The following is a 19,433-nucleotide window of genomic DNA, read 5'->3' as shown; positions in this document are numbered from 1 at the left end:
TTTTTTGAGACAGAGTCTAGCTCTGTTGCCCAGGCTTAAGTGCAGTGGCATGATCTTGGCTCACTGCAACCTCCACCTCCCAGGTTCAAGCAATGCTCCCTGCCTCAGCCTCCCAAGTAGCTGGGATTACAGGCATCCACCATCACACCTGGCTAATTTTTGTATTTTTAGTAGAGATGGGGTTTCGCCATGTTGGCCAGGCTGGTCTTGAACTCTTGACCTCAGGTGATCCACCCATCTCAGCCTCCCAAAGTCTGTAAGATTACAGGCATGAGCCACCACACCTAGCCGTACTTGTTTTTTAATGCTTGCCATTTTCATGAAATACTGTAGTCTTGAACAACAGGCAGCTTGATGTGGCTGAAGGAGTACTAAGATTGAACAGACCCTAGGCTCTATTTCCATTTATTCCCTTAACTATATAATTCTAAGTAAAATTTGGTGATCATAGCATCTGGACTGCCTATCTTTTGTACCTCTGTACAAAATTGTTACATCAAAAAATGTATGTATGCGAAAGCAAAATTCTTCAATATCCGAAATATTTCAATATTACCATCCATATAAAGTTTTAGGGGAACAGATCGTATTTCCCTTTTTCCTTCTTCTCTAGGTTTGTCCCAATTGGCTAAAGTTATGAGAAACAAAACTGTATTTTTATCAGTCTTCTTTCAAAGTTAATAAATTACGAAGACAACCCACTTGCAAAGAATTCAAAGACAGCAAAAGGTGAGTTTTTATTTTACTAAAAGTTACATAAAGTCTCAAAGAGACAAAAGGAAATATTCAGTAGCAAATTAATAGTTGGAGCTTGCACGGCACATTAACCAATGCCACGTTACTCTTACAATGGAGGGCTAATGAGAACAACAGGAAGTGTGGGATGGCAGCAACAAGAGCAAGAAGAGCCAATACAGAGGGAGGCTAAAAAAGTGACAACAGTTGTGGTTGGCACGCTGGCTGCCTTCAGCCTTCCTAATGATATGCTTTCTCAATGGTCTAAAGCTTGTTTAAAACCTTGGCTTTTTTTTTTTTTTGAGATGGAGTCTTGCTCTGTTGCCCAGCCTGGAGTGCAATGGCAGTCATCTCAGCGCACTGCAACCTCTGCCTCCCAGGTTCAAGCGATTCTCCTGCCTCAGCCTCCCGAGTAGCTGGGATTACAGCCACCTACCACCATGCCCGGCTAATTTTTGTATTTTTAGTACAGACATTCACCACGTTGGCCAGGGTGGTCTCGAACTCCTGACCTCGTGATCTGCCCGTCTCAGCCTCCCAAAGTGCTGGGATTATACGTGAGCCACCATGCTCGGCCAAACCTTGGCTATTCTTACTCAGTAAGAGTAATGTGTTTACTTCTGTTACCACTGATGTGTTCCTAGCCCTGTAGAATAATTTTCAGACAAAACAAATCCTTTTTTCTGCTTTAAAAGGCAATAAGTAAAAAGATGTATCCTTCTGGCTTGGAAGTTACCCTATCACACCATAACCATCGACTCAAAGTGTGATATCAAGTATGAAAACTGCTTTAAAAATACAGAAGCATATAAAATGCAATGTTTGCTGGGAAGGGTGGTGTCTTCTAAACCGAGAGCTAAAAGTTAGACATGTGATTTTTAAAATTCATATCCAACTAAACAGTTACTGCGTGCATACAATGTTTTGTTTCTAGGCCTTTGTACATGCTGTTCCCTTTTCAGGAACTACTCTCTTTCCCACCCCGCCCATTTGCTTCCCCACTTCACTTACCTCACATGTGACTTCCTCTGAACAGACTTCCCTGACTTTCTCCACCCTCTCCTCTGTGTTTTCACAGTGCTCTATTTTACTTCATCAGAGCACTTATCACCATGTGTATTTATTACAGAGACGATGTCTGCTTTACCTCCTCTGTCACTCCTAATCACTGTGCCGGTCCCTGGAAGATGCTTAATACATTGAAACAACCCAAACAAAACACTTAAAAATTTTTTAATTAAAAAAAATTAAAAACAAACAAAACAACCAGATACTGCCAGATAGATGGAAATACAAAGATGAAAAACAAGAACCTAAATTCACTAATAGGAGACAGGCTAAAAAAATACTATGTAAAATAGGCTATGATGCAAGTGTGTACAGATATATGTAGGATGGAGATGAAGACAGCTCTTGAAGTCAGCCTGGGAGCAGGCTGATAAGGTGGAAGAAACAAAGAAACTTGACTAAACTAAGTCTGCAAGGTTGAAGCACTAATTAATGAGAAAGAAAGAATGGATAATAATCATTCCAGTCAGGAGAAAAATATAGGGGCAAGGAAAAACAAGGCAGATCTGAAGAACTGCAGGGAGACTGATGCAATACAATGGCTCTGAAACTTAAGTGTGCATCAGAATCGCCTGAAGGATTTATTCGCATATGGGTTGCAAAGCCCCCAAATTCAGTTTCTGATTGAATAGGCCTGGAATATGGCTCAAGAATCTGCATTTCAAACAAGTTTTTGGGGGACACTATTGCTGGTGCTAGTCCTCCACATCCACACTTTGAGAACTGGTATAGTGGAACACTGAGGGCATTATGAAGAAGTGGCAACTGACAAGTCTGGAGCAACACAGGGGAATGGGTTACAACTCAAATATACTATATTGCAGAATTTGGCACTGAAGGATTTTAAGCAGAGAAGTTTAATTTTAGAAAAATGGTAATAATAGCTAACATTTACGGAGCACTTATGTGCTAAACACTATTTCTAAGGACTTTACATATTCTGTACTGTCCACTATAGCAGCTACTAGCCATATGTGGCTATTTCAATTAAATTACAACTAAATAAAATTTAAAAGTCAGCTCCTTCCTCAAATAGCCATACTGCAAGAGCTCAATAGCTACACACGGCTCTGGCTACCACAGAGGGCAGTACAGATACAGAATATTTCTATCATTGTACAAAGTTCTGTTAGCCCAGATATATATTAACTCATTAAATTCTCACAACTTCACTGTAAGTACTGTATTATTCCCATTCTGTAGAAGAAAATGGGGCAAAGAATGGTTAAGCAAATTACCCAAGGTCATAAAGCAAGTAGTCCCAGTGTGGGATAGAAAGCCCAGATGGTCTGGTCTTTGTGCCTGTGTTCTTCATCACTTCTTAATAAGATCATTTTGGCAATAATGTGGACTAGACAAAGAAGATACTGGAGGAAGGAAAATCAATGGGAAGAAACTACTAAGGTAATCAGGAGAGAAATGATGAGGACCTGCTCTAACAGAGGACCTCGAATACAGAAGAGGTTAAATAAGAGATGTTAAAAAGTATAAGACAGGCCGGGCGCGGTGGCTCAAGCCTGTAATCCCAGCACTTTGGGAGGCCGAGACGGGCGGATCACGAGGTCAGGAGATCGAGACCATCCTGGCTAACCCAGTGAAAGCCCGTCTCTACTAAAAAATACAAAAAACTAGCCGGGTGAGGTGGTGGGCGCCTGTAGTCCCAGCTACTCGGGAGGCTGAGGCAGGAGAATGGCATAAACCTGGGAGGTGGAGCTTGCAGTGAGCAGAGATCCAGCCACTGCACTCCAGCCTGGGCGACAGAGCAAGACTCCGTCTCAAAAAAAAAAGTATAAGACAGAAGACAGGATGGAACAGAACTGAATCCAAAAGACAGACAAGTGAGGTATGGAAGATGACACCAAAGTTTCCATTTTAAGCATCAGAGTCAATGGCAACGGCTCTTACCACCATAAGAAATGACAGCCAGCTAAAGGAAGTTGATAAATTCCATTTGAGCCATCGTGAATCTGATATACTACACAATTTTTTTAATTGAAAACAAACAAACAAACAAAACAACCAGATACTGCCAGACAGATGGAAACACAAAGATGAAAAACAAGAACCTAACTTCACTAATAGGAGACAGGCTAAAAAAATAGTATGTAAAATGGGCTATGATGCAAGTATGTACAGATATATTCAGGATGGAGATGAACACAGCTCTTGAAGTCAGCCTGGCAGCATACATAAAATACTACACAATGTAATACACAAGTCCAGAGGTCAGAAGAGAGCTCTCAAATTAAGATACGAAATTAGAGTCATCAGTACAGAACACAGAGGTCTAGAGACAACTCAGGAAAGTTGAAACAATAAGAAACGAGTGAAGAACAGAACCTTAGGGAATCCAACATCTAGGATACAGGCAAAAGATAAAATGTCAATAAACTGCAAAAGAATTACCAGAAAGATGGGAAGACGGGGGAGACATCTAAGAATTATCCCAGAGTAAAGGGAAGAATGAATGGTCAACGAACCCTAAATGCAGCTGAGAGCTCAGGTAAAATAAGACTGAAAACTGTCCACAAGAGCAGTTTCAAATAGTGCTGCTCTAGGGCCAAAAGCCAGATTGCAGCAGACGTGGAATGAACATAGACTTTTTTCAAGAAGTTTAAAAATGAAAAGAAACAGACAGGGTATACACAGAAAGAAGGATCTGCAGTTGTTTTTTGGTTGTTTTTACTCTAATAGGAGAGGCTTCCACTGGCTAAGGACTAAGAAGTGAGAGAGAAAGATCGAGTCAAAAGATGTGACTACTTTTGATGGCACATGGCCCCTGAGGTAGGAGAGAATGGGGTCCTGAAAAAGAATGGAGAGATGAGCCTTTCACACTTATTTCACTGTCCTATGAGAAGGTAGCAAAGGGGGCAGAAATAAGCACAGATGTATTTAGGACAGCATGAGGGGGTATAAACTCAACGAACTCAATTGGACAGATTCCATTATCTCTATGATGTAGCATATGAGAGTATCTACTGAAAATGAGAAAAAAAAGGTGAGAGGAAATACTGAATTTCTGCAGACAGAAGAGACTATACACAGACATACATCTTCAGACAGAGGGTAGAGTTGAGATTGGAGACCACAAATTTGTAAGTGACATCCCACCACCACATGGTCATGAGATTTCCCCCAAAGTTAAAGCAGACAGGGTGGGCACAATGGCTCACGCCTGCAATCCCAGCACTTTGGGAGGCCGAGGTAGGCGGATCTCCTGAGGTCAGGAGTTCGAGACCAGCCTGGCCAACATGATAAAACCCTATCTCCACTAAAAAAATATAAAAATTATCCAGGTGCGGTAGGAGGCACCTGTAATCCCAGCTACTTGTAAGGTTGAGGCAGAAGAATCGCTTGAACCCAGGAGATGGAGGCTGCAGTGAGCAGAGATCGCACCACTGCACTCCAGCCTGGGTGACAGAGCAAGACTACGTCTCAAAAAAAAAGAAAAGCAGAGAAGGTAAATGGCTGGAGTTTGCCAACATGATGCAGGAGTAGTGACTGAGTGAGGATGTGCCATAAGGTCAAGCAATGAGAACAGCATCAGAGTGATGGGAGGGCACCTGTCGGAATCATGCAGGTAACTTTCTCGCAACTATATACCACAAAAGATCTTCATGAGATAAAGCAGTGAGGGTAAGGAGAAAGAAAGGTGGAAGATTAGAGCAGTTATAGCCAGGGAGGACAATAAAACAGAATGTATGTTTCCAGAAGTACACTGTCCTGGGTCCACAGTGTGTTCATGAGGGTATGTGTGAAGTATGCTATTTCATCTATTTGTTTGAATGTCAATTATGAGGCTAAAAAGTACCTGCTTCTTCTGTCTCCTGACTCTCAGCCAGTCCCCACTACAGAGATGTTTGTTCTAAGCATTAGAGCAATGGTTCTCCACCCCAACTGCACATCAGATAAACATTCTAAAAAAAAAAAAAAACTGAAACCTGGGCCTCAGTACTAGTCAAATTTAACTGGTTTGGTTTTTATTTTTTAAGCTTCCTCAGGTAATGCTAAAGTGAAGTTAGTGCCAGAAACCACTGCTTTCCAAAGAATAGGGCTTTGGACTTGTATTACAGAATTAAAGAAAAACTGAGTGGCACGGAAAAAAGTAAGGCAGGAAGATGGTGAAAGAGGGTCTAAATACTAAGATATTTAAAGATGCCCTGAATAGAAAAATTAGGAAACCATTAAAGTACAGAATCACACTCCACACACAAAAATAATAATGCTTCTTAGAGTTCTGTTAAAGGTTCTAGAAAACTCAGGAGTTAAATGCCTCGCTGTACCCAATGACTAAGAAAAAAGGAACCTAGACTTTACTAAGCTCAAAGAACTGAAAACCAACACTTAGCAGCTCTCCAGGTCAACTACAGTTCACAATTCCCTGGAGGAAAATGCAGCCCATAGTACAAGTCTGACAACACCTCTAGATCTGTGGAATCACCTATTCTACATAAATGGTAAATGGCAAAGGAAGCAACTATTATATTCTTTCACACATTAAAAGTTTTTTTTTTTTTTTTGGCTGCCAGATTTTATTTCCACACCAGTTATCTTCTTCTTAACAAGTTACACCTATAATCTTAAAATCGCCCAGTTATTTTACAAATAACTGTCCTCAATCTTAACCTTTATTTGCCACTATTCTAACGTACTTGTTAAGTTTTACAACAAAACACAAGTGATGCAGAGATGAAGTGTTAGTCATAAAGACCAATAAAGAAAAAGTGAGGTGCTGTCTGCGGTCTTCCCCACATGGTCTGTTTACAGGTAACATTACAAATCTTTCAAGCTCCTCCCAGACACTATGTTTATAGAAGTGCTAGACTATATACTTTTGGTCCACCTATATTTAACGTCTTTGGTAAAAATTACTTCATCAATAGAAAGGTTTGTACCTTGCTATCTCTAGCTCAGTCTCAAGAATTTTAAATTCTAACCAACTTCCAAGTCACTCAGAGGTCATTTGTGTTGTAGACCTACTGAAAATTAGACTTACCTTTAAATTGACTTTTTTTTCCAAAACTCAAGGAGTACTTTTTCTTCCAGCATTAAGGTAGCTCAACATGTTCCTCTTCTAATATTTAGCCAACAACCTAAGAAAACCTTGATTCCTCTCATTTCGGCCATAAGAAAGCAGTCTTTTCCCAAAAAGTTGTTTCAAAACTCTAACAAGAGTATATAGCTATTTTCACACACTGAAATAGCAGATTTATATACTTGTGGCTTACAATATCACCAAAATTCTCTAGATAAGGTTTATTCTATGGTTTCCATTAAGGAAGAGAATTCTAACTAAATTATTTTAGGCTCACTGCTCTCTAAGGCCATAAAGCAGTACAACAGCATAATGAAAAAAGCACAGAACTGAGAAGGGCCTGACCAGTTCTCCCAGATGGTATTAACTTGCTGTGTGGCACTGGACAAGACATTTCAATGTCTTTGGCTCTCAAATTTCCCTATTATTTGTGAAATCAGATTAGAATCACTGTGATCCAAGATTGCTACTGGCTCAATAAAATTCAATAAAATGCAGAAGATACAAGTCTTTTTTTCTAATAATCTGTATTTTATAAGTATAATAGAATTAAACCATAAAAGATACCTCAATCAACACTACAGCGAGACTAAATTTTCCTTAGCAGTCTTATTTTGTTTAATTGCTGACAGTTAAAATTTATTTTGACCCAGAATGGCATACTACTGTAATCTCTATGCTTAATTTCAACCCCTAACAAAACAGTGCCACACTACAAACGGTTTCTTCACCTGTTCCCTAATGAAGTTGAAAGTAATTCCTTGGCCTTGAATTTAAAGATACATGTACAGGGCTGATGAAAGCCATCTGCTGGGAACTATGACTTTCATGTGAAAGGAAAAAACCAGAAGGAACTGCTTTCATTTTCCTGGGAACCAGCTGCAGCTGAATGAGTCCTAATCCTGCTCCAGCTGGGACAAGCAGAAGGGTGAAGTTACTCCTGGTCTAATTCATTCGCTGCAAATCATTTGTGAAATGACTCCACCCCTGAGTAGCCAATTGGTAAACAACTTTATCAGAATGAAGTTCTTAATAATTCCTATACATAAATCAGAGCATGAAAAGTACTCATTATTATAATTTTAAGAAACACTCTCCAGGTCACCAGAAAAAAACAAATTTTTAATTCTATTTAAACCAGCAAATTTGGCACCTAGATTTCAGTCCTCTTACATAGCTACGAACCAAGTCGGTAGGACAAATATACTTTCTCTAAAACTTTAAATGCAAAGAGAAAATAACTCTAAAAGATGTTAAGGAGATTCTTACAGCTTCAAGAAGACTGAATGATATAAATTTTCTTTGCAGATTCATCACAGTTCCTGTTATGTATTTGTTCTCCTAGTATTAAACGTAAGTGTAACAAAAAAAGTATTGGCCCACATGTCCAGGATGAACCAAAGAAAAACAGGCAGCAAGGATAAAAAAGAAACAATGTATTTTGTATTTCCTTATATTCATTTTCCATTTAGTTTTCTATAAGACATAATGAAAACTTGTATTATTAAATACTGTTAAATACCTATTAAATAAACATCATATGCCTATAAAACTTAACCATATAGAGTTCTTTTGAGACTTCAATAAGAAAAGTACATGTTAAAGCACTTAAAGAAAAAAGTCTCCAACACATCATCAGCCCTTAACAAATGTTAGCTATTAATAGGTTTCTATAAGCAACTCTTTACATTCCCTTAGCCTATTGATACAGGGCAAAGAAAAAACGAAGTTAAGATGGTTAGATCCTCTAGATTTCTATTCCTGAAGCCATTTGTGGTACCTGATGTGTTCATTAATTTCTTCTTTTATGTCACCAATTGGAAGGTAGACCAAGAAAGAGTAAAGTACTCAGTTGCTAGAAAAATGTCTAGGTTGTAAGTATAAAAAAAATTGGTGGCTGGGTGTGGTGGCTCACACCTGTAATCCCAGCACTTTGGAGGTCGAGGTAGGTGGATCACCTGAGGTCAGGAGTTCGAGACCAGCCTGGCCAACATGGCGAGACCCTGTCTCTACTAAAAATACAAAAAATTAGCCGGGCGTGGTGGCGGGTGCCTATAATCCCAGCTACTCATGAGGCTGAGGCACGAGAATCGCCTGAACCTGGGAGGTGGATGTTGCAGTGAGCCGAGATCGCACCATTGCACTCTAGCCTAAGTGACAAGAGCAAGACTCTGTCTCAAAAAAAAAAGAAAGAAAAGAAAAATTGATTTAGTATAGAACTTTGGATTAGTAATGGCTAACCCAAGCTTTAGTAGCTCAGTAGTTTTATTTCGGGGTGTGTCATGGGCTGAAAATTACCAAAAATCATTGAGCTAGAAGATCAAAAAAATCTGTACACTTGGCCAGGTACAGGGGCTCACAACTATAATCTCAGCACTTTGGGAGGCCAAAGCAGGTGGATTACCTGAGGTCAGGAGTTCAAGATTAGCCTGGCCAACACAGTGAAGCCCCATCTTTACTAAAAATACAAAAATTAGTCGGGCGTGGTGGCGCATGCCTGCAATCCCAGCTCTTCAGGAGACTGAGGCAGAAGAATCGCTTGAACCTGGAGGCAGAGGTTGCAGTGAGCCAAGGATGCGCCACTGCACTGCAGTCTGGGCAACAGGGTGAGATTCTGTCTCAAAAAAAAAAACAACTGTACAGCTGATTGTACTTAAATAGATACTATTTTACAACATATCTCGGGGTTATTTTTCAATTTCTGAATTTTTAAAGAATAAATCTGCTGAGACAAAGTTAATTCCTAACCAGATTTACAATTAATCCACCTCAATGACTTGTTAGTAACAAATTTTTATTTCTAGCCCACTGCTCCTGGTACATTTGGAGTCACAAACAAATGGTATAAACAATGATGTCAGAAATGTACAGCATGGGCCGGGCGTGGTGGCTCACGTTTGTAATCCTAGCACTTCGGGAGGTGGAGGCAGAGGCAGAGGTGGGCGGATCACCTGAAGTCAGGAGTTCCAGAACAGAACTGGCCAACATGGCGAAACCCTGTTTCTATTAAAAATACAAAAATTAGGTGGGTATGGTGGCATATGCCTGTAATCACAGCCGGCAGGTGGGGGAAGCAGCAGAATTGCTTGAACCTGGAAGGCAGAGGTTGCAGTGAGCTGAGATCAGGCCACTGAACTCTCAAAAAAAAAAAAAGAAATGTATGTCATAAAAAATATTTAACTTATTAAATGTAACAATTATTGAGATCAATCCATTTCATACGTGATAATATTATAATATCTATGTTTTCCACATCACTGTATCCTCAATATTTTATCTTTTGCTTTCAGAAGATGTTTTGTTTTTTTGTTTTCCAAAGTGAACAATCATTCTGTCAAGCAGTCCATGTAGTCCTGAACTTAACAGCATGGACAACTATTTATTGCCTTTTTACATAGTATCAAAGCAAGAATCTGAAATTGAAATTTCCAAGCTTACATTGGTTAACAATTATAAAATACCATGATTCTAACATATAAAATGTGAAACAACTCTACTATAAAGGTCATTTCCAAATAGCTAAATCAAAACTTTATCACTCTTAACTTTCAGTAACTTAAAAATATATCCCTGGCCAGGTACGGTGGCTCACGCCTGTAATCCCAACACTTTGGGAGGCCAAGGCGGGCAGATCATGAGGTCAGGAGTTCAAGACCAGCCCAGCCAACCTGGTGGAAACCCCATCTCTACTAAAAATATAAAAATTAGCCGGGCATGATAGCGTGCACCTATAATTCCAGCTTACTCGGGAGGCTGAGGCAGGAGAATCGCTTGAACCCAGGAGGTAGAGGTTGCACCACTGCACTCTAGCCTGGGCAACAAAGCAAGACTCCATCTCCCAAAAAAAAAAAATCCACATTTTAATCAGTATCTCTACATCAAAAATTTAAATTATATATTCCAGTCAAATTCCAGCTCTACTTACTCTATAATTTAAAATATAAATTCCAATAAAACAAAATAATTTTGACTCTACTAAGAGTTGACCATATTGAGATGTAACTTAGAGTGAAAGGAAAGAGATTTATCATTGGATCGTTCTGCTCCAGGTTACCCAGCTGGGAGTAACCTGAACAATAACATTAGTTGACAATACCTCTCTTCCCTTTCCAACTGAATGCTTTAGCAAATTATAATTCTGTTCCAAAATACTATGCCACCAAATAACAACACTTTTAATGAGTTGGCTGATTACCATGAAAGAGAATATTTTTCTGGGCTAGTAATACAGAACACAAACTATATATATTCAAGTAAATTATGTCAGTGTGTAAAACGAACTCAGAAGTTTGAAATCAAGGTGAAAATTATTCTTGGAAGGAAACTGAATCTTTCCAAGACTCACTATATAAAGATAATTTTTTAAATGGACCATCACAATCTCAAATAATTGCCTTACCCACTAAACATCTAATTATTTCTCAAAGTCATGACACTTAATTGGTATGAAAAAATAATAATACAAAAAAATTAACAGTTCATAAACTAAAAAAGGCTTTCAAAAAATGTATTTTGTATCTCTATTCTGTCTGCTTTAATCCCCTCACAGGACCTAAGTCCTAAATCCACTGTTCATGGCAGGCATTCAAATGTTTGCTAAATAAATAATGAATAAGTGAAGTAAATGGAACAAATTACCTTACAGTAATATCTATATATCAAAAAGAAATTTACAAGGAGGAAGTTGCTATTTAAGCCAGTTACACACTATTCTCCTCACCTATAATCCCATGATTCAAGGAAAGCAGTATTTCTGTCCCAAATTAAAGCACTCTGGTATAGCCATACAACTGATCCCCACCATGCCTATCAGAAAATGTTAGTGACAACTGAAATGAAAACTAGTAAGCATAGAAATTATCTTTAAGGGAAAAAAAACGGCATGTAGGCAAAAACTTTTTTTAATGGACCTCAGATATACAAAACTAGATTACTCATAATCTTTGGTTCCTAACACATTCTTATCACTGGTCCAAAGTGAGTTTTCAAATCTGTTCTGCAAAAAAGAAAAATGGGCACAAACAATGAAGGGGAGTGGGGAATTTGTCCTTTTACAATTAGGAAATGTGCTATGAAGTTAACACCAAGGACATTCACGAGTTTGTACTTGAGTGCAGTGATAGCCATCACACGTTACTGCTCCTAAGAGGTGGTCAGTATGGCTATTAGAAAGAATTTGGAGCCAGACTGCCCAAATTCAAATCCTAGCTCTGCCACCTAATATTTGTGTGACTTCTGCAAGTTACTGAAATCTCTTTTATGCCTCAGTTTCTTCACCTGTAAAATAAAAGTACCTATTTCACTGCTAGTACTGTTACCTTATTAATAGCTAGCTAACCTAACAGTAGCTAGTTATGTTAGAAGATTAAATGAGTTAATATACGTACAGCATTAAAGTAACGCCTGGCACATAGTAAATAAACAAATAAATAAACTCACCATGAACTACCACACTCTAAAGTTAGCTCAAAAATTTCCCTTATAACATGGGTTAAAAACTTTTTTTTTTTTTGAGATGGAGTCTTGCTCTGTTGCCCAGGTTGTAGTGCAGAGGCACAATCTAGGTTCACTACAACCTCCGCCTCCCAGGTTCAAGTGACTGTCCTGCCTCAGCCTCCCAAGTAGCTAGGATTACAGGCACCCACCATTATGCCAGGCTAATTTTTGTATTTCTGTAGAGACAGGGTTTCACCATGTTGGCCAGGCTGGTCCTGAACTCCTGACCTTAGGTGATCTGCCCCCCTCGGCATCCCAAAGTGCTGGGATTACAGGACTGAGCCACCAGGCCCGGCCTAAAAACTTTTAATCATAGTATCCCATGGATTCTCCTCAGTACTTATCAATGTGATAAGAATACACTAAAGTTCAAATGTCTTCACAAAAACTCCTCTTAAACGTATTCCAACACAGTTGATCTCCCAAAAGGATCAAAACCACTTAACTGCTGAAAATCTAACATACAATTCTTTCCAAAGGTTAGTATCACAAAAAAAAAAAAAAAAAAGTTAGAATTGAAACCAGAAAAAGTAAAGAGGAACTTGCTCAGGTTTCTCCAGTCTTTAAATTTCATCTTCACCTTACAGTTGGTCAGGTTAATAGAAATACCTGCATTAGCATCCCAGAGAAGACAGAACTGTTTCTGTTCCAAGCAGAGTGCCTGGTCCACAGTAGGTGTTCAATGACTATATGCTGAACCAATTAATGCCTAAAAGTGAAACTACTTCTGACCTATACACCTTCCTTTCTCCATCACTGTCAAATAAACTCTGGATAATTTTTTTTTTTTTTTTGAGAACATCTAGGTTCGTAACAGCAAACCATCAATTCTGCATATAAACTGACTGCGTAGTTTGAAGAAAAGAAAATAGTTAAAATACAATTTTAAAGGGGCAGAGATAATCTGTTCAAAGGAATAATCCCTCATCCTAGAATTCACTGTATTATGATTTTGAATGTAAACTTTTCATACCTTTGGGGGAAGTCACACAGGTAATTCACTACTGAAAATAAGACTCCATTTAAAAATACAGAAGAGAGCTCATCAACTCTAATTTAATAGATGTTATCATGAAATTAGTTTTCCAAAGAGATCAGTACACATACAAGTCTACTTACTCAAAGAAACAAACTCTATTTTTCCACATGTCTAAATTGAGTTACTTCAGTTAACAACACTATAGGCAGGGCGCGGTCCAGCACTTTGGGAGGCTGAGGTGGGCGGATCACCTGAGGTTGGGAGTTTGAGACCAGCCTGATCAACAGGGAGAAACCCTGTCTCTACTAAAAATACAAAATTAGCCGGGCATGGTGGTGCATGCCTGTAATCCCAGCTACTTGGGAGGCTGAGGCAGGGGAATTGCTTGAACCTGGGCAGTGGAGGCTGCGGTGAGCCAAGTGCCACTGCACTTCAGCCTGGGCAACACGAGTGAAATTCCGTCTCAAAAAAAAAAAAAAAAACTATATATGGAAAGTAATGTAAGCAAATGGGTATTTCTTTTTCATTTTTTCAATTATTAAATCACTTTTGTTTTTCTCACTTTATTTCTCCAAAAGCAAATGGGGCCAGGTGCAGTGGCTCATTCCAATATCTCCGCCCTTTGAGAGGCCAGGTCGGCAGGTCGCTTTAGGTCAGGAGTTGAGACCAGCCTAGCCAACGTGGTGAAACCCCGTCTCTACTAAAAATACACACACACAAAAAAAGTAGCCAGGCGTGGTGGTGCACATCTATACTCCCAGCTACTCAGGAGGCTGAGGCGGGAGAATCACTTGAACCTGGGAGGCGAAGGCTGCAGTGAGCTGAGATCACACCACTGAACTCCAGTCAAAGCAAAACAGCACATCTCTACTGAGTTAAACTTTTCTTAATGCAAAGGTGCTATGAAATGGCCTCAACAAAGGTCCTTAAGCTCAGCTGCAAAATAAGGACTGTTGGATTGGACAGTTCTCAGGGTCCCTTCCAAAAGTAAAATCCCAGGGTTCTAGGACTTGGATTTGTCTTGCTCTATACTATACTGACTACCTTTTAAAAATATGCTCAAATGACATTTTTATATGGCTAATATTTTTTAAAATTAAAATAGCTATTGATAATTCAAGCAAGTGTATTTACAATAAAAGCAGACAACAGGCCAGGCACGGTAGCTCGTGCCTGTAATCCCAACACTTTGGGAGGCAGAAGCAGGTGGATCACTTGAGGTCAGGGGTTCGAGACCAGCCTGGCCAACAAGGTGAAACCCCGTCTCTACTAAAAATACAAAAATTACCCAGGCATAGTGGTGTATGTTAATCCCAGCTACTTGGGAGGCTTAGGCAAGAGAATCACTTGAACCTGGGAGGCAGAGATTGCAGTGAGTGAGACTGCACCACTGCACTTCAGCCTGGGCGACAGAGCGAGACTCCGACTCAAAAATAAATAAAAGCAAACAGGTGTCCTAACAAGAACTTATAACATCCACTTCACAAGTATGGCACTGAATTGATCTAACTATAAATTATTTCCTGTTTCCAGGCAGTTAACCTGTTAGATCATTTAATAATTGTAGAAATCCAATCATTGTATTTAACTTCAGCCACATGTGATAAAGAAAGTTTCTACAGGTAAGATTTCTTACAGCACTAAAATACAGAATAAAGCATTTTAATTACTTGTCTACCTTGAATTTTTAATACATACTCTTAATAAATGCTCAAATTATATACAGCCATTTTATGAATGAGATTCTCTGTCAATTCATGACTATATGAGAATCATTTCAAGGGTAATAACAGCAAGATTATGTTTTATTTCAATGTTCACAGGGAAAATTGAACCCTAGAATAGATCTCTAAAAATTTCATCAAAGAAAAATACTGTTAATTTTCAATTGTTGAAGAAAAATCTCCAGGTATTCAGTGGGCTGCTAATAATACAACAAATTTAGATCAAATCTCAAATTTTCAAAATACATTCAATGTTAACTTTACCATCTTTCCACCCTAGGAGTACCCTTTATCATCTTAAGCAAAATGAAGACCATTTTACTTATGTCTACCAAGGTGTGCAGCAACTTAAAGCATCACTGCTCTCCAAGGAACTATAATTCAGAGCACCTCAAGAAAATTTACAGCTAAGATACTAGATCAATGTAAAAAACAGGTACTAACAAAATTCTCCTAATCTCCAAATATCTATTTAAGCACCAAAATTTACTGTTTAAGAAGTCATACTTTCAACTATACACAATAACATCCTAAAACACAACAGAGTAAAGTGTACACCTGGGCATCAAAACTTCCAACTCTCCAGAACTTTATCTTTCTTTTCGTTTTTAGAACAGGTGTCACTCAGTTGTCCAGGCTGGAGTGCAGTGGTGAGAGCATAGCTCACTGGAGCCTCAGACCCCTGTACTCAAGCAATCCTCTCCAACACAGCCTCTCAAGTAACTAGGACTACAGGCGTGCCCATACCTGGCTAATTTTCTATTTTTGGTGGACATGGGGTCTCTATATTGCCCAGACTGGGCTCAAACTCCTAGGCTCAAGCCGTCCTTCTGTCCCAGTCTCCCAAAGCGCTGGGATTACAGGCATGAACTACTGCACCAGGCCCTCCAGAACTCTTCTAATTCAGGATACTGTATTCCTATCCCATGCAGCTACAGCTGTCATAAATAACAACATTTAGGACTTGATCATATGCAAAGCCATAATACATGATAGAAAGCTATAATACAAACAGCAGAAACAAGAATTGCTAAGTTTGCTTAGTTGCGCCTATGGGTCATGAGAATCTGTCTCATTCCTGTCTAACGAGTAATCTGCAACAAAATGGGAAATAGAAAAAGACAGGTTCTCAGAGTCATCTGCTTGTTTCAAATTCAAGTCTCCAGGATTTGGCTGCTCATCAACTTCCAGTAGTAAGGCATTGTAAGAATCTTTAGTTAAAAGTTTTATAGTCTCATGCTGGACTACTCCTCAAGCAAAATAATTTTTAAAAAGTTTTAAAAAAAAGGTTTTAAACTCATATGCCACTTTTTCATTGTAATGTAAAGAAGTTCTTTTAGGAAGATTAACATTCCACATTTTTAATCTTAGGCTTCAAATATTTCAAAGTACCAGAACAAATCTATGTTCTCATAGCTACAACTCACCAATAAAAAACCAGAGGTGATGACTCCACTAAAGTCCCCAAACAAAAAACTTGAATATAACTTCCCAGAAATGTGAATTTGTAGCATCCTATATCATCAGCTCTATAAACCTGGAGGCATATGCCATTCTTACCTTATCCTTTTCATGTGGAAGAAGGGACACTGGAGGTAAACAGGAAAGAGACTCACAACACTCTTTCCCATCCACATTGGTTGCTTTAGTGTTGAGTCGATAAAGAGGTCCATCTTTAAGGAGTCTGCCATGGCCAATGGCACGTTTGATAGCCAATCGTAACTGCTGGTGAAAGCCAGAGGCAGCACTGCCTCCAAATAACGCAGACACATCCTTCTGACCTTTCAAAAAACGTTCAATGCTTTTCAAAGTTGAGCCACCAGACTCTGCCAAGCCCTCAACTGCCCGCTTTATCAGTTTATTCCAATCCACATTTTGTTTATTATCCAATTTTCCATGGTTCCGAGGCTTAGGAAGTGCTATTCGCCCAGGATTATCAGGATCTTTATAGGAATTGAGTCCTTTATTTGAGACTTTTAAAATCGTTCCATCTTTAACACTCAACTCCAATTGTTCTAAAACAGTTTTACGATCTAAGCCATGGGATGAAGACACAGCATTGCATATCCTTTCTTCTGAAGGACGCTGTTTCTGCTTTTTCACTTTTTTGATGGCCTCCAAAATCCACTCAGTATAAAGCGGGTTTGCGAGTTTTACCATGGTGAAGGATTCTGTATATCCATAGAGTCGTTATCCCTTATCCTGATGCTGAGTAAGTTTTACACCATGGAAACCAAGATTCTCGGAGGCTGGGAACCAGTTAACCATAGCATACAAGTTTTCTGGCCTAAGTCCTTCCTCCTTTCACAAAACAGAATGCCTCCCCAATTGTACTATAGAAACCAAAACAACCTGTTGTTTGAAATGTCTTCCAACTTCCCAATGAATTTCTCAATAGCACCACACATAGGTCTCGTCATAAAGCTGTAAGAACTCAAGAATATTTCATTCCCGGCTTCAGAGCAGAAAAATGTGCATCTTATGCCTGAAAAGCAATGAAAACAAGGTCAGTTTTCTACCAACACCTATTTCGAAGGAAAATAAGCATCCTCATCTTAAAGCAATCAAACAGCAAGTGTTGAGTGGGCACCCTTGCAAATTTCCAAACTTATCTATTAACATTCCAAAACAATCATGTATGTAAATCACTGGGATAAAAAACAAAAGAAAAAAAAAGATGAGTAATTAGGATACAATGAGGAAACACGATGAGTGTTCTAAGAATGACCTTAAGCTACCACTAACCAGAAGGGGTGATGGCTATTCTGTACTCCGCAATCTCTGCTCACCAGTCTAGGAATTTCAACTCTTCCTTGACATCTTTCCCCAAGAAACTAGTCAGCACTTCAACAAGTATCTGGATTAGTAGAAAGAATCCTGCAATGAAAGTAAGAGTGAATCTTTCATCTTTCAAAATTCTAGACATTCAGAGTGGACAAAAACAGTCAATAAGATAGGCAGAAAACGATTGAGAAAATTTTAGCTATTTCTTATATGAAAAGAATGATCGCTTCTCGGCCTTTTGGCTAAGATCATGTGAAAAGAAACAATGAATACAATATGCACACCCAGTTTATAATTTAAGTACAGTATTACCTTAATCTTTCCTAATGGAAACAAAAATACTATTGAAAATAGCCTAGGGTGAAAGTGCTGCCTGAATTTAACAATAATTCACTTACATTCAAATTTTAAGAATTATATGCTGATAGCTTCTCCTAACCCAAACTAAGATGTTTCTATCCATATGCTGAAGAGAGTCACAACTGTCAAACTGCGTATAAGTAATCCATAGTCAGGAAAACTAGACGTGAGGAAGGCCCAGAATCACTGGGGTCAAAGCACATACTACCTATCAAATGTACAGTACAGAAAAAGAAATGTACTGGCTACTTGTGGGTCTAAAGAGACACCCAAATAATAAAGATATAAATTCAAGATTGCTGTCCTGAAACGAACACTAATAAAACATAAACACAAATGTACTGTCTCTCTGAATCAAAATCAGTATCCCTACAAAAGAATCTGGTAGATGCAATTTTATTTAATCAGTAAAATACTGAATTCTAAATCTAACTCTTTTACCTCCACAACTAAGTTTAACTGAGTGTTTTTTAGAACTTCTGCTCTCGTTCTAGAGATCATTTGCATTACAATATAAACAATGCTAGACAAATGGCTCCCACAGCAACTATTCTTAGTAGTGACATTAAAATCAAACGGAAAACTAATACACACTCGGAAAGAGATATTACTATTAACCCTGATAGGAAAGAAAAGAGTGAAGCAAACATTCAAACCTGAGCCAAGATTTGTTTTTAAATTAGCTGCCTAAATAGAAGCCCCCTGGGACAGCTATGCTTCAATTTGGTGAGGGTCTCAAGAGGATAGATATCAGAGTATTATTACTCCAAGCAAGCTCATTGTACAGATATTAAGTCTAAACTAAAAGAGAAGCTACAACCTGAGTTTAAGAAGCTGGGAACGAACGTCCTAATTGACTAAGTTTCGCAGGTAAAAAAATGAGTGACAGTCACTCATTGTCTTTCCGGCCGGGATTGTCATCAGTCTCCCGGTCTTCGGAAAGTCAAGCGTCTGCAGCCTTGGATCTTAACTCCCGGAAAGTACACTAGCGGCTAGAGCGAGCGCAACTCGCTTCCGACAGTCCTTCCCGTCCCCATTCCCCACCCCCAAACACGTCTTCGCGCTCTCTTTTCAAAGAGCGAGAAACTTTAAAAACTTGGATCGGCACAGCCCCGCAGCTCGCCGACTGGCGCTGCGCCGTTTCCACGCGATGGAAACAGACCCAGAGCACAAGTTAACAATGAAATCACGTGAAGGAGTTCAGACCGGTGCATCGCCCCGGCCCAGCTCCGCACCCTAAGCTCTGGGGGCC

At 39.1% G+C, this 19,433-nt stretch overlaps 1 protein-coding gene across 1 annotated transcript in view; it reads right to left on the bottom strand.

Moving 5' to 3' along the window:
- Positions 1–17,915, bottom strand: part of KAT6A (K(lysine) acetyltransferase 6A) — a 122,300-nt gene extending 104,385 nt beyond the window's left edge. Inside the window, exons 1-2 of the mRNA XM_011960650.1 lie at positions 17,783–17,915; positions 16,598–17,522 (exon numbers count right to left, since the gene is read on the bottom strand). Of these exons, the coding sequence (XP_011816040.1) occupies positions 16,598–17,197 (600 nt within the window). The 5' untranslated portion in view covers positions 17,198–17,522; positions 17,783–17,915. The remainder of the gene's footprint in view (positions 1–16,597; positions 17,523–17,782) is intronic.
- Positions 17,916–19,433: the final 1,518 nt, after the last annotated feature.

Source organism: Colobus angolensis, unplaced genomic scaffold, assembly GCF_000951035.1.
Source record: "Colobus angolensis palliatus isolate OR3802 unplaced genomic scaffold, Cang.pa_1.0 Scaffold52, whole genome shotgun sequence".
NCBI classification, from domain to species: domain Eukaryota; kingdom Metazoa; phylum Chordata; class Mammalia; order Primates; family Cercopithecidae; genus Colobus; species Colobus angolensis.
This window is presented reverse-complemented; position numbering and strand designations above follow the sequence as displayed.